Raw genomic sequence first — 25812 nt, 5'->3', positions numbered from 1 at the left:
AGGGTACAGTACTTGTTTCTCTGGTTTATAAAAAACACTGACGGAACTGGTTTTAAATCAAGTTATTACATCATAGAGATACTCTTAAATAAATGCATTAGACTTACTTCAGTGTTGTAAGCTTCATAAAAGGTGAGGTGCATTACCTTATGTAAGTATATATCAAAAATGTGACAAAATTCGCAAGAAAAATCAGACTGTAGTCTAAGGCCTAATTCACACAATGGGATTTTAAGTGGTTCCTCTCCATATTCCAGCCCCATGTAATTTCTTAATACCCTCAGAAACAATGAGAATTATCAGTGGCACGTCTGTGGCTGAATCGAGTAGGATGCTTCTTTTTTAAGCATCCAAAAAATAACAAAGCATCCACCTTTTTCTTCCTTTGAAAACAATAAGAGGCAAATTCTGTTTGAAATTTGGAGCTGATTTTGATCACACACTGAAAACCTGCTATATGACTGCAACTTCTAAACACGCCCTTGTAGATGTATAGCTCAAAGGTAATTGATAATATATGGAAATCTATAAAATAATGGAATGGAGGAGAGTGAAAACAAGAGTTAACAATCCTGCGTGCCATGGTTAATGAATAGAAGACTCAGGCGAAGGCCTTATAATAGGGACAGTTTGATCAATGTTATAAGGACATCTATTGCATAAACAGCAGCCAAACAAGCTACATTTTCATCGAAAGATGAAATCTGATAAGATTCTATGGGTAACAATGTAACTTTTCCTCAGATTTTATGCATTAGGGTGTCCATGTACATGATAAATGAATGCAGCAATAATTCTCAGGTCACTAGTTGTGGCATGTAAACCCTGCCAAGCTTTACAAATAAATTCTCTGGGAGCTGGAGGCCAATGTAGATTTGTTTATCATGGTAGCAATGGTGCACTGAAGGTTGGAACAGCTTTTTTGTTAGGCTCCGTTCTCACAGAATAATGCGCCACTCATATAGACACGTATACACGTGTCAGAGCGCGGCGCTTCAAAACAGATCCCATTGATTTCAAAGGGTGCCGGCTTACACGTGTAACACTTTGAAATCAATGGGTTAAAAATCCTCCCATTGATTTCAATGTGTAGCATGTGTAAGCCGGCACCCATTGAAATCAATGGGATCTGTTTTGAAGTGCTGCGCTCTGACACGTGTATACGTGTCTATATGAGCGGCGCATTACTCCGTCAGAATGGAGCCTTACAATAGAAGCAGTGATCTGAATGATAAAATGTGTGACAAGGAGCCTGTGGAGAGACTGAATCACCTGGTTTGCTCATGTCAGGTGCTAAAAGCGGAAAAAAGGTCAGCAGAGTGTCTCAGAAGGCAGATGGTGGGCTGACCTGGATATTTGTTGCCTCTGGGTAGTAATGGATTCTGTGTATGGGTCAACTCAGGGAAATCTGCTAGGGCTGTGGGAGATGTCAGTCCATAGAGTATCTACAATAGATTGGGTGGTGCTAGAGTCTGGAGGGGCTACAGCGGAGTCTAGGAGGGCTGTGTGAGACAATGCCCTGGGAGGGACTGATATGTAGTGTGTAGCGGAAGATTGGCAATCCTGAGGGCTGTTACGTGGCCCGGTTGTTTCAGTCCCATGTTGGAGTGGAATGGGCATAAGCATGGTTCTCAGGTATTGGACTGGAAGTAGTAGTGATCCTCCACCGATTTATGTATTGTGAAGTTGAACTACAAGTTATCAATTGGTTGTGAGAAATTATGAAAACCATGTGATCTGCAACCCCCCCCCCCCACAGAAGATATCTAATAATGTGCCTAGATTGTCAGCAAATACAAATGGCACACTGATGAGGCATGAAGTACATCCACATTTGCGAGTTCGTGTTGCGAACACTGAACAGAATAGGATCTGCCATATATTGTGCAGCACAGACTCATGGCTCGCATACTGATCCATGGAAACCACAGTTGTGTGCATGGACTCATAGAAATGAATAGGTCCTTTCCAAAAAAAAAAAAAAAAACCACGGATAGCAAACTGATTTCGACTACGGCCATCTGCAAGGGACTTTAGAGGAACAACTAACATATGTTCAGGACAGAATCTTGTACAGATCAGTCTGTTAAGTCTCAAATATATATTGAAAATTGTTTCTGTATAGCCCAACATCATATCAGTGAAATGGTTCACTGAAGAGTCTATAAGGGAGTGTTTTAGGTGCACAGAGTGGGTGCAGCCTAACAGTGTGGACCAGTGGCATAACTAGGAATGGGGGGGCCCCAAGGTGAACATTTGACATGGGGCTCCCACTCCCCACCGCGCACAAACAGCATTCCTACGCACACTATTATGCCCCATAGTGGCCCCTGCACACAGTATTATGGTCCATAATACTGTGGGGTTACTCTAGCAGGTAATAGCCTATTAAAAAAAGGGCAAAACATCAGGGGCCCGCCCTAATGATCCGGGCCCTGTAGCAGCCACTACTGCTAATACTGCAGTAGTTATGCCCCTGCACAGAAGGTACAGCACATATCTGGAGCCAAGTCAGGGACTGATTACACTGGACAGCAGCAGCCTAGTAATTGATCCCTGCAGTACAAGATTTCAGGAGGAGGAGTTGTCAGCCTGACCGGACACTTGTTGAGAGCCAAAGTGAGATGTAGTCAACACCTGGAAGCTCAGGAGTTCGGGGCCCCAGTGCAATTGCCCAGTCTGCCCCCACGCCCCAACGCCAGCAAAGGAAAAGGTTCAACAAAAGGACAAAAGAAAAACAGGGGCATAGAGGACCTCAGTTATGAGGAGAGTCTAAAGGAGTTAAATCTGTTTAGTCTGGAGAAGAAGTGTTTAACCCCTTAGCGACCCTTGACGTAACTGTACGTCATGGGTCGCATGGGGATGTATGGAGCGAGCTCACACGCTGAGCTCGCTCCATACACGGCAGATGCCGGCTGTATAATACAGCCAGGACCTGCCAATAACAGCAGCGGTCGGTGCCCGAGCCGATCGCTGCTGTTAACCCTTTACACACTGCGGTCAAACGTGACCGCAGTGTGTAAACGGCGCCGGCGGCATGGGCGCCGCCATGTTTCGCCGATCGCCGCCCTCCTGAACGTCACAAGAGGGCGGTGATCGGTTGCTATGACAGCCGGAAGCCTATTGAAGGCTTCCAGGCTTGTCTCTGCATGAGATCTATTAGACGATGCCAGAGGCATCGTCTAATAGAAGTGCTGGGATTCTGCTATTCACTGCAGTACTGTAGTATTGCAGTGAATAGTATGAGCGATCAGACCCCCTAGGTTTCAAGGTACCTAAGGGGTCTGATCATAAATGTAACAGAAGAAAAAAAAAGTTTTTAAAAGTATTAAAAAAATAAAAAAAATATAAAAGTTCAAATCACCCCCCTTTCCCTAGATTAGCTATAAAAGTAATTAAAGAACATTAAACATAAACATATTAGGTATCTCCGCGCTCCAAAATGCCCGAACTATTAGAATATTAAAACATTTATCCCGTACTGCGAACGGCGTAGCGGCAAAAAAAATAAAAACCGCCAAAAAGCGTTTTTTTCAACACTTTGCCTCCTATAAAAAATTGAATAAAAAGTGATCAAACCATCAGATCTTTCCCCAAATGGTATCAATAGAAACGTCATCTTGTCCCGCATAAAAAGACACCACAAACAGCTCCATACATGGAAATATGAAAAAGTTACAGGTGTTAGAACATGATGACACAAATTTTTTTTTCTATTTTGCAAAGTTTATCATTTTTTTTAAAAGTATCAAAACATTTCAAATACTATATAAATTTGGTATCACCGCGTTCGTACTGACACGTAGAACACAGGTAACATGTCATTTGTACCAAACAGTGAACGCTGTAAAAATTAAACCCATAAGAAAATGGCGCAAATGCATTTTTTCTCCAATTGCACCTCATTCTGAATTTTTTTCCAGCTTCCCAGTACATTGCACAGCATATTGAATGATGCCATTACAAAGTACAATTTGTCCCGCAAACAATAAGCCATCATGTGACTCTGTGAACTGAAAAATGAAAAAGTTATGGCTCTTGAAATGTGAGGAGGGAAAAATGAAAATGCGAAACCAAAAAATGGCCGGGTCCTTAAGGGGTTAAGGAGGGATATGATAAACCTGTATAAAGATATAAATGGGCCATACAAGAAATATGGGAAAAACCTGTTTCATGTAAAATCCCCTCAACAGACAAGGGGCACTCTCTCCGTCTGACGAAAACAAGGTTTAATCTCAAGAGCCGACAAGCCTCCTTTACTGTAAGGTCTGTGAATCTGTGGAATAGCCTACCCTATTTGCTGGTCACAGCCGACAGCTTCAACAAATGATTAGATGCCTTTTTAGAGCAAGACAGCATTACTGGTTATGTAAATGCATAGAATGACATGACCTGTTTGAACTTGATGGACATATGTCTTTTTTTCATCCATAATAGCTGTGTATTAGCTATGTAACTATAGTATATAAGAATATACATGTGTAGCTGTGTATACTGACTGATAATGACAATTCAGCAAAAATCACATAATCTGGTTTCAGGATACAAAACTTATGGTAGCTTACCAGTAAAGCTTCACATAGTGCAGTTTTGCTAAAAATATATAAATAATAATAATAATAATAATAAAAAAAATCTTAAAAAATGCATTCGGTTTTTAAACCCACATATGCTTTTCACTGCATGATGCTTATGTTAAAGCATGTACATCTTTTGCACGTTTTTCATTTTCTGCACTCTACCTATACATATACCATACTGCCAGCTCATTAACATCCATAAAACCCCCAACCACTCACAGAACAATGCTTGTCTAATGGAGACAGAGGAGATGTTAGAAATTAGTTAAAAGTCAATAAAAAATAAAATATGCTCGTCTACCTTACTGCTGCCTCTAATCACAGCTGTGAACCAGGTGCTGGCTTGTCTGGTGATCCGCACCAGCCCCTGCCTCCTGGCTGCTCTTGCAGTCAATAAAGTTTAGAGAAATGCTGCTTTCATCAGTGATGCTCATCGTAGGTGTGGCTAACACTTAAAGTCATGTGCACGATGAGAAGCATATGAGCAGGACTATCAAGGAAGGATTGTAACAGATTTTGTGTTCGTCACATATCTGCAAAAGGGTTAGAATTTTTTATTTGCTCTCAATTAGGAAAAATTATTTTAGCACAATTTTTGTGTAAAAAAAAAATAAAAAATCTTGCACAACCCCTGTAAGTTTTGATGCTGTTTTTGTTGCATTGTTAATGTAAAAGATGTTACTTAAATGTGTTTCACCTGTAAAATTAAGAAAATGCCGCAAAACAGCATCAAAACTGCATTAAATTTTTTTCAATTGCAGTTTTAACTGTACTGTATGGATGTATGATACTCTGCAGTAAAATGCAGAAACCTAATCCATCAGTATCTATTATAAAACAGTTCATAAGTCCGTCATATGTGACATGGTTCATGTAAAAGTGTAACCCATATAAACAATGTGAACAACTGAAGCAATGCTGCCGGCTTACTACATTTAAAATGTGCTGTTACTAGGTTAGAATATCACTGACAGATGTTTTTGTAGCTATACCATTGGAATCAACTGCATGTAATTAGTATAGAAATGTACAGTTTATTAAACTGTCAATAATTTACTACTTCAATCCAAGACTGTTGAGAATTAGTATACTTAAAGGGATTTTTGAGACAATAATATGAATGACCTCTCGTTAGATCATCAGATTGGTAGGGGTCCAACATCCAACAACTCTACCGATCAAGGCAGTGCTGGAGTAAATAAAGTTGCAGCTATAGCGAGTAGCGCAGCTCCTGACATGTAAACAGTATCCGAAGCTGTGCTGTCCCTGAGCATGTGATCCATGCGGGTTCTGGGTGATGGACCTTCACAGATCTAATATTGATGGCCTCTCCTATGAATAGGCTATCAATATTAGAAAGTGCACTACCTCTTTGATATATTATATCATCTTTGGGTCACTCGGGGCTAATCCAAATCACCCCACACAGACAAAAAGTTAAATGATACAATTCTGTTTTCTTTCCTGTCACTCCTTGAGGGAGCTAAGATATATACTTTTAAGATATTAATTATAGATTATTAAAGTGTATTTCCATTTATAAACATTTTTTTTTTATAAATGAGTAGTACATGTGAAAATAAGAAACTTAGTAATATATCTTATTAAATTAATATGTTTTCTATTAGCCTATAACAGAGAAGGAGGATTAGAAAAAAAAACCACTCAAATAATTGCTGCGGTTACACTCTCCTGTTCCTTGCTTTTTAAACACTGCTAAGTTGTAAATAAGAAACTGATAATACACAGAATGAGACAATACGTCAAATAACTATCAGAAGAATTCTGCTCAGCTCCTATCTGCTCCATAGAGTTGTATGTGCGAGGCGGAGATATAATGTAAATAAGCAGTCAGATTGTTTTAAAAGCTCAATAAATGGTAAAGGAACAAATCTCCTTAATAAGATATATTACAAAGTTTCTGATTTTTACCTGTACTATTCATTTATAAGTAGTTTATAACTGGAGTTACACTTTAAGCTCCTGCTAGAGATGGCCACATGAACCTTACATTTTGTCATTTAACTATATGTCTATGCTGAGGGTTTTGCACTTTGTATCAGAAAACCAGAGCTCCAGTCTATATACAGTAATACTGTATATAGAAAAAAAGTATCAGCACAGAATTTAGAACCTGTTCCTTCCAATTAAAAAGAACTAAATGGGTTTAAAGGGTCAACATTGTGTATAAGTTGTCACCAATTCAGTGGTATTTTGAAGGTAATGCCACATTTATAATTTTCTTTCCTTGTAGAGCATGGCCATGTCATCAAAGGCCACTCGATGCTGGCCATGTTTTTTGAAACACTCTCTAACAACATTGAGAATGATGCCCAACCGGCGATCAAGGGCTAAAAGATGTGGCTCTGACAGGATAGGGGTGAGGGGGTCTGTGGAAAGAGATTCCCGCATGACATCACTCAAGCGATATGGTTCAGTATGAAGTAGCTCAAGACGTTGCAGTGTAGACTTCTTAATCCTAGAGAGAAGAAATTTAGTATCCTGAGTATTATAAGAAATATTAAAATGTAGAACAATTATTATATGTGATTCCAAAGAATTTGACAAAAAACAAAAACCCTCTGTGGGCCTCTGTCAGAAGTATACACGTAAATACAGTATGCACTTCTATGGGTGCTCTAAAATAGCTGTAGTCTGCACATTTAACTAAGCTGTAACAATCTATCTTGCACCTATCTTGTACTACTTAGCCTGAAATCATGTATGATACTTCATGGTATTACAATTTCTGGTTATAGGAATAGGTAACTGCAGAAGAATTTCAGGAGAGATCTAAATTTTTATAAAGGTTTTGCTTTAATATTGTTTAAAATATGAGTTTTATTTGATATAATTGTTTGCCCAATTTAAATGTAAAAAAAACGTTGTGAATAATGTAAAATGCTGAAATATGTTTACTTATCTCACCAGCTTTATTTGCCCCACTGGTTTCTACTACCTGGTCCCATACAAAATGTAGGAAACAACTACTCATCCAATCACTGGGGCCAGGGGACAAAGTAGAAACCAATGGGCCAAATGGGCAGTGCCAGAATGGGAGAGGTGGAGGCTCCATGGTTAGCACTGTAGCCTTGCAGAGTCAGAGTCCTAGGTTTGAATCCAACCAAGAACAACATCTACATCAAGTTTGTATGTCCTCCCTGTGTTTGCATGGGTTTCCTCCAGGTACTCCAGTTTCCACCCACACTCCAAAAACATACTGATAGGGAATTTAGATTGTGAGCCCTATATGGGATAGTAACTGATAATATCTGAATTGGCGCTATACAGGTAAAATAAATAAATAATTGGTAAAGTGAATATGACAAACCATTTTGAGTCCTTAGCATGACATATTTTATTATATTCACCATTTGAGTCTATTTTTTTTTTTTATGCAATCAGGCATGGACGTAGACATATACACTCACCGGCCACTTTATTAGGTACACCATGCTAGTAACGGGTTGGACCCCCTTTTGCCTTCAGAACTGCCTCAATTCTTCGTGGCATAGATTCAACAAGGTGCTGGAAGCATTCCTCAGAGATTTTGGTCCATATTGACATGATGGCATCACACAGTTGCCGCAGATTTGTCGACTGCACATCCATGATGCGAATCTCCCGTTCCACCACATCCCAAAGATGCTCTATTGGATTGAGATCTGGTGACTGTGGAGGCCATTGGAGTACAGTGAACTCATTGTCATGTTCAAGAAACCAGTCTGAGATGATTCCAGCTTTATGACATGGCGCATTATCCTGCTGAAAGTAGCCATCAGATGTTGGGTACATTGTGGTCATAAAGGGATGGACATGGTCAGCAACAATACTCAAGTAGGCTTTGGCATTGCAACGATGCTCAATTGGTACCAAGGGGCCCAAAGAGTGCCAAGAAAATATTCCCCACACCATGACACCACCACCACCAACCTGAACCGTTGATACAAGGCAGGATGGATCCATGCTTTCATGTTGTTGACGCCAAATTCTGACCCTACCATCTGAATGTCGCAGCAGAAATCGAGACTCATCAGACCAGGCAACGTTTTTCAAATCTTCAATTGTCCAATTTCGATGAGCTTGTGCAAATTGTAGCCTCAGTTTCCTGTTCTTAGCTGAAAGGAGTGGCACCCGGTGTGGTCTTCTGCTGCTGTAGCCCATCTGCCTCAAAGTTCGACGTACTGTGCGTTCAGAGATGCTCTTCTGGCTACCTTGGTTGTAACGGGTGGCTATTTGAGTCACTGTTGCCTTTCTATCAGCTCGAACCAGTCTGGCCATTCTCCTCTGACCTCTGGCATCAACAACGCATTTCCGCCCACAGAACTGTCGCTCACTGGATGTTTTTTCTTTTTCGGACCATTCTCTGTAAACCCTAGAGATGGTTGTGCGTGAAAATCCCAGTAGATCAGCAGTTTCTGAAATACTCAGACCAGCCCTTCTGGCACCAACAACCATGCCACGTTCAAAGGCACTCAAATCACCTTTCTTCCCCATACTGATGCTCGGTTTGAACTGCAGGAGATTGTCTTGACCATGTCTACATGCCTAAATGCACTGAGTTGCCGCCATGTGATTGGCTGATTAGAAATTAAGTGTTAACGAGCAGTTGGACAGGTGTACCTAATAAAGTGGCCGGTGAGTGTATGTAGGCATAGCATTAAGCTTCTGGGCCCTACTGCAAAATATGGGCCAGGTCCCCAGGCTGCAATGTGTCGCTTATAATTCTGGTCTACTCATAGTGGTAAGAAACACCTTATGGTCCATCAAAGCTCCAGGACATGGGAGCGACTGCACCCTCTCAAGTTATTAATTGGATGGCTCTTGTGATTGCACTATTACAGAACATAATAGGGAAAGTGAAAGCAACAACTCAGATGCTGTAATCACATTTGACCACGGCATCTGAGTGGTTAAATGCCCATGATCAGAGTCGCCTCTGATTATGGGCAATGCTGCTGAGTTCCTTCTGTATGAAACAGCACAGACCTGGCAATAGGTGCAGTTGCTCTGCTTCAGAGCGGCCATCATAGTTGGCCACATGCTCCACGTCGTACATGTATGTCCTGGTGCGCATAGGGGTTTAATGAATGTCTGTTTCAAAATTTAAGCACCACCATGGCATATTTGTCACAATCTGTTGACCAAAAAAATCTGAGGATTAAATGTGTTAATTAACTTTTCCCAACTTTTTTTTTTTTTAGAATTGTCCTAGCACTTTATGGAAGTGACACTTAATAAGGAACTGTTAACTGAATAGTGTCACTTTTGTCCAGGTTGTCTGGTATTACAGCTCATATGCAAGTGGGTAATAAAGTGGGTCACAATGGCTAGAGCTTAGTAAGTGTTTAGTTGTGGTCTAATATGTGAACGTACTCAAGGTGCTGAATAACAAAGAAAACTACTGAAACTATTATGTCTCCTGTGGTAAAAGGTATGAAACTTGCAGTCTGCTGTTTCACTGCGCATCTCTCTAAAACGATTGTCTTTGGGAACGTTTAGTGTGACTTACCTGCAGCACTGCTGAAGTGGAGCGAGAATAGATAGGTCATCATATGAATGACGTCCAAACCTAAAAGTGAGAAAGACAGACATGCCCTATTCATTACTTTTATTCCTACTACATGGCCCTTTATTAAAGGAGTTGTCCGGGATAACTAGAAATCCCTACACTAATCTAAACACCCTCCCCTCTCCTACTTTCTAAATAACATAATTTATAAAAAAAAAAATGGATAGTTACACATATCTCATCACCAGATAATCAGAAAATGTCCCTGGGGAGGTCATATGATCGCCCCAGGGACATTTTCTGATTATCTGGTGATGATCCGTTTCCCCATTTCAGGAAACGGATCATCACTAGTACTCCCTCCCCTATCAACCCCATTATACTTACCCTCTAGGCTTCCTCCGGCAAGATGACTCCTCCCTCTGTAATGATTTGGCAGGGTGCATGCTCTTCCCCACTGTGCACGCTGCTGCCAGTAATTCACCTGTGCTGCTCATCCACGCATGCACAGTAGAGATGGATCGCTGGAGGAAAAGAGCTCACATAGGCTGAATCAGTACAGGAGGAGGAGGGGCTGTCTCACAGGAAGAAGCATGGAGGATAAGTATATAATATGGGTCGTAGGTTGGGCTGAGTAGGTAGTGAATAGCTAGAGAGACAGGGAGGGGGTATATGGGGGGAGTGAGGAAGGAGGAGGAGGAGCTCTCAGAGACACCCAGAAATCACTCAAAACACGGATAAAAGTATATGGGTGCATTTATTAACCCATTAGTAGCGCTAACAGACATTAAAAAAAAAACAACGAAAAACAAAAACATTTTTTGCCCAGAAAACCTCTTTAATGTTTCTTAATTCTTAGCTCTGAGTGCCTTTCTACAGTATCTAATGTTAGAGCTACACTTGACACCAGGTTCACATGCACCTATAGAACATCACTACTTCCACTACAGTGCTATACCTCACTATCAAAACTGAATTGATCTAGGCAGTATTTAAACATAAGGCAAGTCACCTTTCAATATATGGCCATACATTATACTGTATCTCAATAAGCAGCTCTAATGACCACATTATACTAATCCTATCCTAACTTTTCTAAAAGCATTTTTGTGAAACATTTGTGAAAGAATGTTTCTCAGCAGATAACTATTCTCTGCTGAGGGTTATTTCAATGTTCCGGTTACTGGGCTGGATTTTTAGGAATGGCAGGTAGGTTGGTAGTGGGACCTGTCATTCCACCCCCCTCCAGTCCACACTTTGGGGATGTTCCGGCAGCGACTCAGCTGCAGAGAGTCTGCTCATCAAGGGAGGCTTAAGAAGCCAGCTCCAGCAGCGGACTGGGGGCAGAATTTGGCTGGAGAGCCAAAGAAAGAGGTCATATTTTTGGAGCTGTGTCCTGAGTGATTCTACTGGCTTTTTGACTTGTTATTCTAGGTGAGGTAACCTATTCTATGTTTAGTTAGAGCCTAGCCGGGCAGGTATTTATTTTTGTATTGCTTCCTTTTGTCGCTGCACTATATTTTTGAGTGAAAATAAAACTCTACCTTTGTTTTGGACTAAAGAAACTGGACTTGTGTGTCTATGCCACCCCACCTAGCAACCCCAGACCCTGACAATATATATATATATATATATATATATATATATATAAAATGCCTTTTCTTAAGAGCTTGCAAATATTCATTTTTTGCCCTATATTCAGGAAGTATAGTGGGATAGATCCCCATCCATATTCTGAATCTATCCAAAGTCATTGACCAGAGTAAGGCAAAAGAGTGTCTCTGTGGCATATGCCAAGCAAGCACGTGTCAGCATAACTTTTGGTATGATGCCTAAAATAAACACATATAAGGCCCAGTTCAGATCTGCGTTCGGGTTTCCGTTCAGGGAGTCCACATGGGGACCCTCCCAAACGGAAACCTATACGCATAAAAAACGTTTACCTGGGAAACCCGCAGACCCCATAGACTATAATAGGGTCTGTGTGGTTTCCACTCAGTTTCTGCACAAAGCAGGACTTTTCTCTCTGCATGTTTCTTGTGGAAAACGAGAAGAAACTACACGGACCCCATCATAGTCTATGGTGTCGTCGGGTTTCCTTAGCTAAGCACTTTTTAATGTGTATAGGTTTCCGTTTGGGGGGGGGTCCCCAAGAGGACTCTCCAAATGGAAACCCGAACACAGATGTGAATCGGGCCTTACATCACTTCTATGTTATGATTAGAGATGAGCGAACGGCGCAAGCTGACAGGGATCCCGACGAGATACTTGCGTAACACAAGTACTTTTCCTAAAGTACGACTGACTCTTCCAGCAGCTGTTGTCTTTGTGTCAGTAGCACCTATGTTATTATGCTTGGCTCTTTCCTCTGATTTTATTCTGTTTTATTAGGCTTGTTGAACACTACCTCCCTGGATTAAGTCCCATTGTGTCTAACAATCTTCAAGTTTGATATGATGCTCTGGAGTTCAGCAACACTAGATGATGCAGTATTTCCACCTTACAATAAGGTTCCATGTTGTGGAAACGCAGTGTTTTTTGTTTCAGATTATTGCTGCGTTTTTATTTAGCCAAAGTCAGATGTTTCCCTTAAGTTAAATCCACTCCTAAGTACTTCCTTGATTTTTTTTTCCATTGCCTTTCAAGCCACTCCTGACTTTGGCTCCAAAAACACAGTGTTTTCACTATTGCTTAAGAAATTTTATTTTTATACCCTTGGGATTTATGTCCCTAACCAAAGTTGGTGATAATTATCTTCTCCTGCTTTCACTATCAATATTCTCAGAGTCCCAAATGAAATATTCCAGCATGGTCCAAATACACTGTGTGACTATTTCTCTTACCCTCTGCCATTGTCCAAATGCAAGAGGAAGGTCTGGTTCCCAAATTTTTCAAATGTTTCATAGTGGTGGCGATCTTGGTTTCCTTTATTAAATAAAAAGGACATTATATAATAATATATATAGAAATATAAACATCATTTTAATTGATTTTCACATAGAAATTTTAAGTCTATAATATTAATGTTAAAGAGGTTATTCAGTTTTGAGTATTGATGGCCGCCTATCATTAGGATAGGTCATCAATATTAGATCTGCATGGGTCCAACAGTGAAGGTCCCGCAGAACTGCTGTGCAGGGACAGCATGACTCTCAGTAATGTTTATAAGCTGGCAGTAGAGATGAGCAAACCGACTCTTCACAAGCTGGGTTTCGACCTGAATACTCTAAATTGTTCAGTTTGTAACAAAATCAAATTATTGGCGATTTGTCTTGGATAAACTTTAAATGGCCACCGCCATGTATTGCGCAGTAAAAATACAGAATAGACACATCTTTTATGAGTCATTGTGGCATCTTGGCACCACCTGACAGAATCACAGTTTATAGTTAGCGGTAGGTGTACACCTTACAGTGCTGATGTCTTATACTCTATATAAGGTGCTGTGGTCTGGAACACGAGGCATTTCAGTGATGGTGGAATTAGTGGAAGGATATGTTATTCAGTGATACAGAGCACGGAGTGCTTCAAAGCTTACAATATCACTATAGAAGTTTAGGAATAACAGAATTAGAACACAGTTTAGTCAGATTTAATGAATTACTGTCAGATTAGTGATAGAAATCATAGATAGGAGTGAGGGAGAATATCTGTGCTGTGGGAGCCAGATTTCTGCAGTAATACAAATGACCGTTAACCCTTTCATCTGCCTGCAGAGTGTTTAACGTAGTTTTTACTGACTAATATAAAAATATGATAAAAAATATCTTCTTAGGTCTGTTTTGCAATAGAGGTGTCTGATCTGAGACTGTCTGTGACTGTATGCAGGGTGTTTCAACTTAGAAAGTCAGTCCTTTTAGTGAAAAAGCTTTTTTTTTTTTTTTTTTTTTTTAAGTTTGGGAAAAAATTTTTTCCTGTTAAACTGCTGTTCTAACAGTAAAACCACTGATTCCACCATCACTAATCTGAAAAAAACTCAGTATCTAAAGTGTTTTTTTTTTTTTTGTTGCTCACCCAAAAAACAGTCTCACAAGCTGTGCTTATTTGAAATTAAAAAAAATGGCCATTATTTAACCATTTCCTGACATCCACTGTAGTAGTATGGTGGGTGTCAGGCATTTACAGTAAATATGCCAGCTGCTCAGTTCCATAGCCACCAGGTCTTCGCTATAGTGGAGACCTGGCGCTGATCATGGACATTATCTTCTGCCAACGATGTATGGACGAGTACTGTCAGGAGAGGGGGCGTTCCTCACTGCTCAGCGTCATTGTTGGGCAGTAAAGAACGCCCCCTCTGACAGTATAGCGCTATGGACACTACTGTCAGGAGGGGCGTTCCTCACAGACTGTCAGAACTGCCCTTCTGACAGTGAAGACTTATCGGTAAAGGCACCAATGACTCTTCATCCAAGGCACATAATGGGAATTCAGCGCACTGTCGACTTACTAGCAGTATATAAAACCACATGTGCCCGAGGACATGAAAGGTCCTCTTTAAAAAAGTATATTTATGCCTGTAATAAAAATAATAAAAACAAGGTACTGTTATGTAGACTATGTAACAATGGAAAACTGTAACATTTCAGTAGTCAGATGTATGAGATTGAGAGGCTATAAAGGCACACTGGTTAGCATTGCCCCTTAGTCATTATTATTAATATTACAGTTTATTTATATAGCACCATTAATTTCATGGTGCTTTACATTTTTATATTAATTCCGTGGTGCTGTACATTATTATATTAATTCCATGGTGCTGTACATTATTATATTAATTCCATGGTGCTGTACATTATTATATTAATTCCATAGTGCTGTACATTATTATATTATTTCCATGGTTCTGTACATTAAATCCATGTTGTACAGGCAGGGAAAGGAAGCCTACGCACTTCGGAGAATACTCTCCTTAGTCACTCTCCTTGAGCCATGAGGAGAGTATTCTCCGAAATGGGTAGGCTTCCTTTCCCTGCCTGTACACCATGGATTTTGTTTCCAATTTTTAATCTCTGTCAAGATCTTGATGATAACCAACAAACATTTGTGAACTACTAAAATGTAATGCTTTATTAGGGCTACATAACCCTCAAAATTAAATACATTAAAAACACTTGGGCTGTGTTATTTTTGTATTGCTAAAGTAGGGTAGTGGTAATTGCTGCAGACTCTATCATCCAATGTGTCTCCAACCACTCATTAGCCATACTAGACCTGTCTACAACCAGACAGATAAACAGGTAAGTATTTGTTGAATCAAAGGAAAAAAGCTGATAAAAAAGTTGAATGGCTTTTCTGTCATTCCTAAGCTCAAACAAATGACCTATTAAATATACGCTGTCTACGTTTATATCAGCAGAAGAACAAAAGTAAGACAGAGGTGACTAGTCAGCAAGATAGATAGCTGTGTGGCCGCTATATGATACTTTCAGGTAACTCTAAGGGTGCTAGAGGTTAAATTGGGTATATTTACACTTACGGTGACGAGGAAAAAGGTTTCACCACTCCATCAAATGCAGGATAGTAACATGTTATTTAACCCTTCATTTAAACTCCACTGCCCCAGCCTGACTAGCGTATCTCCCGGCCAAAAGATTGCTATCGCTACACTGCTATCTTCCCTGTTAGAAACATCAAAGCCTGTTCATAAATTCATGAAGCCCTCCCTACGCGTTTCGCCGACCCTACAATTCAGCTCATCAATGATATATTTGGGTGTATCTGTTTGTTTCAGGTTAACAGAAATGCTCCATAAGTAGGAGACATCAGGCGGCCACCGGCTAGTGCCACCGCTCTGATGCCCCATTCGGTGCTAGTGAGATCTTGATGATCCAATAAAAGTTGTTTTAAACGAAAAATACATGAAGCAGAGTGGTGGATATATTTTACTGCTGCTCTCAAGTGGGAGTTTAGGTTAGAGATATATGGAGGGGACAGGTTGTGGATGGCTTTGTATGCTAACGTTAGTAACTTGTACTCAACTCACTGGGTAAAGGGTAACCAGTGAAGGGATTGGCAAAGGGGAGCATATAGATGCATATGTACAGTTCAATGCAGGATACTATCTGTATTTCCTCCAAACAACATGAATACTAGTAAGTCAACTATAATGCCCAGTGTCTCAAATTTGTGTGTCTGATATTAACAATATTAGAATGAAAGAAAAGGAAAAACTTCAATGAACAATGAATAGAATTTCATTACTTATCATACCCATGAAAAAGTCCAATATTGAAAGATCTATTAGGTCCAGAAGTCGTGTTCCCTCATTGTATGGTGGTGTCACTTTTACTGTTTCACAATAATTGGGATTCGACTCCCAGCTAGATGGAAAAAAAAATAAAATTAGATCTGTCTTACTTATACATAGACCTTAGATCTGTATTAAACCAGTTATACAGACCTAGGCTGTATTTCTTTCTGTACCCTGAAAAGTAATAGTGTAAGGAATACATTTACCATATAAACCCACCATACCCACTCTTCATATTACCAGGTCACCCTAATATTAATAATGCCTTAAATGTGATACAAAAACGAGAAAAAAAAATAAAATAAAGATACTGATAGGGAAAAATGTACATTGTGAGCCCTATGTGGGGCTCACAATCTACATTAAAAAACAAACAAACAAAAAAAAATAGCTGTTACACAGCCTGGAGGTGTGTTTGGGGTCATTGTCCTGTTGAAAAATAAATGATGGTTCAATTAAATGCAAACCGGAGGGAATAGCATGCCGCTGTAAGATGTTGTGGTAGCCATGCTGGTTCAGTATGCCTTCAATTTTGAAATAAATCCCCAACAGTGTCACCAGTAAAGCACCCCCACACCATCACACCTCTTCCTCCATGCTTCACAGTGGGAACCAGGCATGTAAAGTCCATCCATTCACCTTTTCTGTGTTGCACAAAGACATGGTGGTTGGAACCAAAGATCTCAACTTTGGACTCATCAGACCAAAGCACAGATTTCCACTGGTCTAATGTCCATTCCTTGTGTTCTTTAGCCCAAACAAGTCTCTTCTGCTTGTTGCCTGTCCTTAGCAGAGGTTTTCTAGCAGCTATTTTACCATGAAGGCCTGCTGCACAGTCTCCTCTTAACAGTTGTTGTAGAGATGTGTCTGCTGCTAGAACTCTGTGTGGCATTGACCTGGTCTCTAATCTAAGCTGCTGTTAACTTGCGATTTCCGAGGCTGGTGACTCGGATGCAATTATCCTCCGCAGCAGAGGTGACTCTTGGTCTTCCTTTCCTGGGGCGGTCTTCATGTGATCCAGTTTCTTTGTAGCGCTTGATGGTTTTTGCAACTGCGCTTGGGGACACTTTCAAAGTTTTCCCAATTTTTCGGACTGACTGACCTTCATTTCTTAAAGTAATGATGGCCACTCGTTTTTCTTTACATAGCTGCTTTTTTCTTGCCATAATACAAATTCTAACAGTCTATTCAGTAGGACTATTAGCTGTATATCCACCTGACTTCTGCACAACACAACAGATGGCCCCAACCCCATTTATGAGGCAAGAAATCACACTTCTTAAACCTGACAGGGCACACCTGTGAAGTGAAAACCATTTCAGGTGACTACCTCTTGAAGGTCATCAAGAGAATGCCAAGAGTGTGCAAAGCAGTAATCAAAGCAAAAGGTGGCTACTTTGAAGAACCTAGAATATAAGACATATTTTCAGTTGTTTCAAACTTTTTTGTTAAGTATATAATTCCACATGTGTTAATTCATAGTTTTGATGCCTTCAATGTGAATCTACAATTTTCTTAGTCATGAAAATACAGAAAACTCTTTCAATGAGAAGGTGTGTCCAAACTTTTGGTCTGTACTGTATATTCTATATTTATTTCCAAATTTAGCTAAAAAGCTATCACAAAAATGAGAGAAATCAAGAACCTGGCTACCAAAGACAGAAGTCACCAAGTAGGTAGTAATATTTATTGCACTTCACATAAAAAACACCCTCAGGTTGTTTTAGATGGGCGGTTTTCTGTGGTGTGCATTTCACAAAATCGCATTAGGTTACAAGATGACAAATGTGAATAATTTGCACATTGCTATTGTTAACATTCTTCAAAATGGTTCCATACAATTACAGTTAATAAATAGTATTTCGTATATGGTTCTGCTATTTTTTTCAGCCAACAGATGGCAGTACAAACCTTTTTATATAAGTTACCATATATGCTATGGCGTAGTATGTACAGTGTGTGCTATGTGTTTTAGGCTTTAGGAATAAGTCGATACGTAGTTTAAAGGGTTATGAAAATCAAATATGTTGTATCTAGAATAATGAGAGTAGAAATAAAGATGTTTTATATGATCCTGCTAAATTGGAAATGCATCTGCTTATGTGCTATACCCATTAGATTCCCATATAAATAAAAATTATAAAAATAACGAATAAGTTTTAAAAGGGGTTATGTCAGAAAAATATTTACCCTCTATCCATTGGATAGATTCTAAATATCTGATTGGTGGGGTCTAACCACTAAGCTCCACCGATTCTGAGAAAAGGGAGTGTGAATTCTGTCTGACTGCAGCCATTAGCTGAATGTATGCATGGCCATGATGAATGTCCTTCCATTCACTTCAATGGGAGTGCTGGAGGGACAACACTTGGCCAAAGTACATCATTGGACTATTTCAATTGAAGTGAGTGGGAGCACTGCTGTATCCCATCCACCAATGGACACCTACATTCACCCAGTGACGGCTGCCATGCTGACTGCAAACTGGGAGTAAAACTCCCCCATTTTCAGGATTGGTAGGTCTTTCAGCACTCAGACACCCACCTATCCAATGGATAGAGGATAAGTGTTATTCATGGCATATCCCATTAAAAATTCATATATTATTATTATTATTATTATTATTATTTTTATTTAGGAAAACTAATGGGTATAGCACATAAGCAGATACATTTCCAGCTTGGTAAGAGGATGTAAAGCCTCTTTCTTTCTATCCTTACCATTCCACAAATAACATTTTTGCTTTCCATCTATGCTCCACTAAACTGCAAATAGTTATCTTTTTCCTTACAGCTATTGGCACCTTTGGAGGCATTTCTGTTTTACTGCACTCTACCTACTATGGGTTAAATCATTTTTCTTATTAAAGCTCTTATTAAAAAAATTCTATACTATATTCTGCTCACTGCTTTGGGCATTAAAAGGGTAATCTTCTCTTTTCTTATTGTGTACCATCAATCTCTCTTCAGTGCACCATACATTTACAATGGACAGACTACCAGCCATCAAAGGGAATCAGAAAGATTAAAGAGCTGGTGAGCGAATCCTGTGGGCTCCCCTGACTATGGACCCGGTCGCAACTGCAACCACTATGGTTATACCAGTGCCTCTATACTGGAGACCAAATTACCTACCTACGAGTACCATTGGAATCAAATCACCCACTCAACTTATTTTGACCCACCTTAATAAGCAATCTAACTAAATAAAGTGCACAGTTTGCACTTCAAGAACTACTTTCCTTTCCACATGATTCGTGCAGACAGTGCCGAAAACACACGGACCCCATTATAGTCTATGGGGTCCGTGTGCTTTCATTGCTCACAGCTTTTTAATGCGTTCGGTATTCCATTCAGGGGTTCCCCAAGTGGACTCCCCAAACGGAATACCGAACACAGATGTGGACCAGGCCTAATATGGAAAATAAAAACAAGGAAATGGTAAATTCTGCACAAAAGCAGTGTTAACCCAGTGAATTGTTTAAAGGTGCCCAACTATTCTCAGCCTACCTCTGTATTGATGCCAGTGCGTAATACTTCCCAATAAAAGAAATCTGCCTTTCTTTTTACTCACTCTGCTTTTTTACTTTTGTGGTATGATCGTCTCCAAGGACTGCGCCAGTTTTTCCTTTTGGCCAAAGTAGTATCTGGCAAGAAAGCAGCCACAGATCCCTCTAGAAGGTCAGGCTTACCACACAGGGCATGCTCGGTGGAACAGTAGTATGAACACTCGCCATAGAAGCAAACATTGTTGGCTAGGAAGAAATGTAAAGGCACATGTTATTAGAAATATACAGAACGTTCACTTGTCAGTCATGTATAGACCACATATATTATACTAGAAGGTTATTATAAAAGGAAACACACATAGACTATGTAATGGTCATATAATGGTCAGAACAGAGATCTCTGCCAGGAGCTCTTCATATTTAGAGGACAGATTTCTACACAGACACAGTTGGGGATTATTTACTGTAAAAGCTATGGAAGTTGTCATGGGAAATTCATTAAAAGTTCAAGAAAGACCTGGATACCTCTCTTGAGAGCATCAATACTACATACTATAGTTCTTATTAGATTGTTGGTGTTGGGAAGTTGATCCAGGCTTTTATTCTGACTGTCAGACTGGAAGTGGAAAGGATGGAAAATTGGCTTGCACTGTACCTTATGAGGTTTTTACCTTTCTTCGGAAGGAGGGTGGGGGAGTAGAATTGTAGGCTAATATATTAGGATGAACAGGATGGACATGCAGTGTGTCTGTTTTGAATCCTTAGAAACTATGTTGCAGTGAGACTGTAAATTAAGTTATAAATGGAAACAATTTTTAGCAATGCCATTCCCACCCGCTTCATTTCTGCAACATTTCGGGACAATCCCTCAAGGCAGACACCACCTGTTATTACTGGAATTAAAGGCAGATAGGCATACTTCCCAACTTTTAAAAGATAAAAACGGGCAGAGTGTGCAGCATGCTATGCAAATTTAGTCTCACCAACTTCTATGTTGACTCTGCCCATTCTCATCCATTTTTCTATGTGCCACACTAACATTATATGACCCCACATTATAATGTTCCCCTCCAATTGCCTCACAGTGTGAAGAAACTAGAGGGGGGCATTAACCTGTGGAAGCTGGAGGGGGACATTAAACTGTAGAGATACCTAGAGCTCCAGCAACCCCCACAGTTTAATGTCCTCCTCCAGTTGCCCCCAGATTAATGTTCCCTTCCAAATTGTCCCCAGTTTAAAGTCCCCGTCCAGCGAACTCCACAGTTTAAACTGGGGACAACTGGAGGGGGACATTAAAGTCACTGTCCCAGTTTTATTTGCCACTCAAGTTCAATGTTCCTTTTCATCTCGCCCCAGTTTAATGCCCCCTCCATCTGCCCCCAATTTAATGTCCAACCTCCACCTGTCCTCAGTTTAATGCCCCCCTTCAGCTGCTCCCATTTTAATGTTCCCTTTCATCTGCTTCCAGTTTAATATCCCCCCTTCATCTGCCTCTGGATGCAAATAAGTTGATACTGGGACATACCTCCCGCCTACCGGGACAGAGGAACAGGACCTGGAATTCGGGACTGCCCCACTGAATCCGGGATGGTGGTGAGGTATGAGATAGGTGTTGAGAAGATAGGAGAAAAAACGACAAAACAAAAGACTCTCAATATTGTAAGGGACGTCAGCACCATGGTCACATGCTTATTGTCACTTTTGTATGGTGTTGTCTCCATTTTGTGGGCTGCACATAGAAGCAAGTTGATAAGGGAAAGTTGGCAACAGAAATCCAAGATGGCAGCCCCCAGAGAAAAGTGAGGTTAAGTTGAATAGGTAGACAACTGAGCGCGTCACAATAAGACTGACTTTATCTCTGGGGGCTGCCATCTTAGATTTCTGCTGCCAGCCTGCTGGTTGCTAGACAACTTTACTGTGACACTCGCAGTGTTGTCATATTGGAGTTGGGAAGGAATGTTTCTCCTAAAATGAGGACAATTGAGTTCTACCTCATGGAACTTTAGCTTTTTTCTGCTCTCAGGAATGGGCAGAGTAGACAGGGGTGCTGGCCAGGCTAGATGTTTAGGGTGGGTTCAGTCACTATAGGATATGGAGCCGTTCTGCATAGTCACTGTAGATTCATGAGGCACTCTATAGGTTGCAACTCACATTGTTAAAGAAGAATATATGTGTACTGTATTTTTATAATAGTTGGGGCCTATAGGTTTCATACCCCATTAATTTGTCTCAAATGCAAACCTCAGGTGTGGGCTCAAAATGTAACGTGAACAGGGCCTCAGTTTAATCTCAACGACATCTTCAATAACTAATTTGCAACTTTCTTAGTTTTCTTTTGTTTCGCTACAGAGTAGTCTAAAAAACCAAGGCTAAAATTATAAAAGGGCAAGTACATGGCAGATGCGGTAACATAATGAAGTGAATTTCTACAGTCACGTATTCCAGGTGTCTGCCTGAATGTACTCATACAAGTATAAGTGGGTGCAAGCCTTTGTATGAATCATATAGTGTCATAAAACCTCCTGGCATCTGCAAACACTAAAGAAACAAAGGAAAGTATTGAGGATAGATTTCAGCATAAAACTCAGAAGGTCCCCTCTGTGCCCTATATCTGGAAATCTTTCATATCCGCATTTCTGTACGAGTATATGTGTCATGAAGTAGCCATGGAAACAATCTTTTAGTGACATCAGAACAGTATATACACGTAGATGCAGGCAATAGACAGTGCATGGAATAGAACTGATGTCAAACAGTATATAGCTCAAACTACCGTACATGTAATGTCACCAAAGTGCACAATAGACCCGGAACACAAGCCTTGTGGTTTAGACAAGCGAGACTTCTTGGAATTATCAAGTGTAGTTGGGAATCTTCTTTTCTTTTCGCAAGTCTTTTTTTTTTTTTTTTTTTACTTAACAATACTGGTGGAAAAATACATGAACCAATAAAAGCAAAAATAACTATTCAGAATTAGTGCAAAAACTTAAAGGGAGTCTATCATTAGGAAAAGTGGGTTTGAGCTAAACACATGTCTGAATAGCCTTTAAAAAGGCTATTCTACTACTACCTTTACTTTTTATGTTGTAACCACCCTTTCTTTTTAACCCGCTTTATTTCTTTATGCAAATTAACTCCACAGAGCACCCTGGGCTTTCCCCAGGGCCTCCGAGCACCCCCCACATCATACCTTTAATACTGCCCCTCCACTGCTTGTGCTCCGTCTGTCCTCCTTCTATTGTGCCGCGCTGTTCAAGTTCAAATCTCAGTTCAAAGCTCAGTTCTCCAGAGAACTACACCAAAATCGCCGCTCGGACATGGAGTACTGCACATGTCCGACCAGCAATTTTGATGTAATTCTCTGGAGAACTGAGCATACTAAGCAGTACTGAGTATAATACTGAGTACTAAGCGGTATAGACGAATATCCTCTTCAGACTCCCTGACTATTAGAATTATTATTGCAAATTTGATTAAAAATAGCAATTATGGGTTAAGGGTTTACTGAACATGGTGGGGTCTTGAGGACCTATCCTTAGATTAGCAGTTCTCAGCCTCCTCGGATGCTGGAAATATACATTGTATATAGCTAAAAGCTGAAGACTCCATACATTGTTGAAATCGTAATATCCCAAATATTATTTTACTGCAGCTCAACTCCCACTCACTTCTATGTATTTATCTATAATGATGGCCAAATGCAACCATTAAGGAAGATGTGTCACAGCCCTCCTGACGTTTTAGTATTCCTGTTTGTTTTAGTACTTGTATTTTTCATAAAGTGCCAATTCTGGATTTCATTTTTGTATAATATATGCTGTTCCTCTGTTGTTACTCCTAGAAAGTAATGAATAAATTAAGAATTTATTTATCAGAGGGCCCCAAATAACAAGTGCTAGCAGGGTGCCTGCCATTGTTCTGTTCACTGTAATTGAGCTCTGTGTTGTATAATTTCTTAATATATTTTAATAGGGTTTGGAGCTTTGGTTCTTGTGATACAAAGCACCAGTTATTTCCCAGCGTCCTAACATACAATCATAGTATTAAAAACAACCGCCGATAGGCAGAGCTGAATACATATATACTGAAGCATATTTATCCATAGAAGTCCAGCACTTTTCTGTCTATATTGCCCCAAAAGAAAGAAAGAACATAAACATAGAACTGGCTTGACACTTTTGAAAATATCTGCCTCACAGTAAAGCTCGACACTTTCAGTCGGATGGTGTTTGAGTCAGAATTTTGGAGCTTCTAGAAATATTCCGTATTTATGAAGGTCCATATGACAGACTTATAATTATGTCTAAAATTATGAATGGAACTTGTAGTTTAAGACAATTCGGCAGTATTGTTAAATGTGCCCCATAGAGAACAGTATAAATATACAGTACATGCAGATAGCTCCCTCTAGTGGCAGCTGTCAGCAGTCTCTGTGGGAAACAAACTTGTTATGCTCTATATTGTTTTCCATATGCCTTTAGACTATAGGACATGTATTGCCCAAACCAGGGGTCTCAAAAACACGGACCCTGAGGGTTGTCACCAGCAACTCAGTTCTAAGCCTTTACAACTCTATAGGCCACATTAGGCCTATGGCCAACAAGTTCCAGTCTGTGTCATTGTATTAAAGGGGTATTCCCACGTCGCATACTCACCAGTCTTCACTGCTGTAAAATCTTCTTTCTTCCTGGTTTCTTGCATCATTTGGTGGGCAGGGTTTCACATGCAACCTGCCGTTTAGCTCCGCCCACAAATTAGAATGTAGCTCCGCCCACCACATAGCATGATCCTATGGGGCGGCTGAAGGGCCTGTGATGTCATCATATGTCCTCAAAAACACTATATGCACAATATTGGACTATGAAGTACAGGCAGGAGCAGCTCCATTCTGTGTTACATACAGAGACTGCCTGTCTCTACCATAATGAACACAATTGAATTAGCTAGCCTGATAACTGGGAGAACAGAAGAAATGAAAGCAGCTCCTCTCCCCTATCTGAGTGCAGGACCTAGGTCACATGGTGTAGACACAGGATTAGCTAGATACACAGGCTCACTCCCTGCACTTAGCCCCTCCTCCCTCCCCCCTGAGAGCAGCAGATACATCACTTGACTCATGAGCAGATAAGTCAGGGCTGTGTCAACAAAGAATTGAATAAAGTAAGATAGCGGACAAACAAAGCAGTTTTGCTGAAGCAATGCATTTAGGAAAAGTCTTACATCCACAATAACAAGCAGTATAGATAGGATCCTTGTGATGGGACAACCCCTTTAACTATAGCCAAGCTGACTTGAACTTGTAGTTAACAAATACTTACCTCCCCTCTCCTCTGCTCTTTCCAGCTGTCAGCACACTGTGCACATATATCATAGCAGTCCGATCAGAGCACTTTTGGGGGATAATAACAATGTGGGGCCACTTTTAGGGACATTAAACTATGTGAGAGCACTCCAGGGGGATATAACATTATATGGGGCCACTGCCCCATATAAAAAAATTTCTATGTACTCGTCCTGCCAAATTTGAGACACCTGGTCTAAACTGTAGAGAATCACTGTAGATCTTACTTAACTTGAACCTGTCACCAAGTACCAAATGCTATACAATTTGGGGATTTATTATTTTTTTTAAATCTGTCCATTTGTTAAAAAGATATGGCTAGTAGAAGGTAATATGTAAACTTACTCTGAAGTTGGCGATAATCTTCTGTTTTCTCTGAGAAAATAAAAAGTGACTGCCTACCCGGAGAATCTGAGTTAGTTTACATATAAACTTCCAATGGCCTCCATATCTTTAGAAAGGGTGGTCGGATATAAAGAAAATAAATGCCATGTGGTTCAGGGGCAAAATGACCATCATATATGTATGGCACTTAGCATTCTGTACTTGGTGACATGTCCACCTTAAGGCTAAGGCCTCATGAAGCAGGCCGCAGCAAAAAATTGATGCAGGAAAAACAGA

The 25812-nt window shown here is 40.2% G+C and overlaps 1 protein-coding gene across 1 annotated transcript in view; it reads right to left on the bottom strand.

The window, feature by feature from the left end:
- Nucleotides 1-6812: 6812 nt before the first annotated feature.
- The window catches only part of LOC142218266 (extracellular serine/threonine protein kinase FAM20C-like), a 35337-nt gene continuing 16337 nt past the window's right edge, over nucleotides 6813-25812 (bottom strand). Inside the window, exons 6-10 of the mRNA XM_075286853.1 lie at nucleotides 19916-20096; nucleotides 16303-16412; nucleotides 12936-13017; nucleotides 10093-10152; nucleotides 6813-7059 (exon numbers count right to left, since the gene is read on the bottom strand). Of these exons, the coding sequence (XP_075142954.1) occupies nucleotides 6813-7059; nucleotides 10093-10152; nucleotides 12936-13017; nucleotides 16303-16412; nucleotides 19916-20096 (680 nt within the window). The remainder of the gene's footprint in view (nucleotides 7060-10092; nucleotides 10153-12935; nucleotides 13018-16302; nucleotides 16413-19915; nucleotides 20097-25812) is intronic.

The sequence above is a fragment of the Leptodactylus fuscus genome, chromosome 9 (assembly GCF_031893055.1).
Source record: "Leptodactylus fuscus isolate aLepFus1 chromosome 9, aLepFus1.hap2, whole genome shotgun sequence".
In the NCBI taxonomy this organism is placed as follows: Eukaryota; Metazoa; Chordata; class Amphibia; order Anura; family Leptodactylidae; genus Leptodactylus; species Leptodactylus fuscus.
Note: the sequence above shows the minus strand (reverse complement) of the source record. Positions and strands in the feature narration are given on the sequence as shown.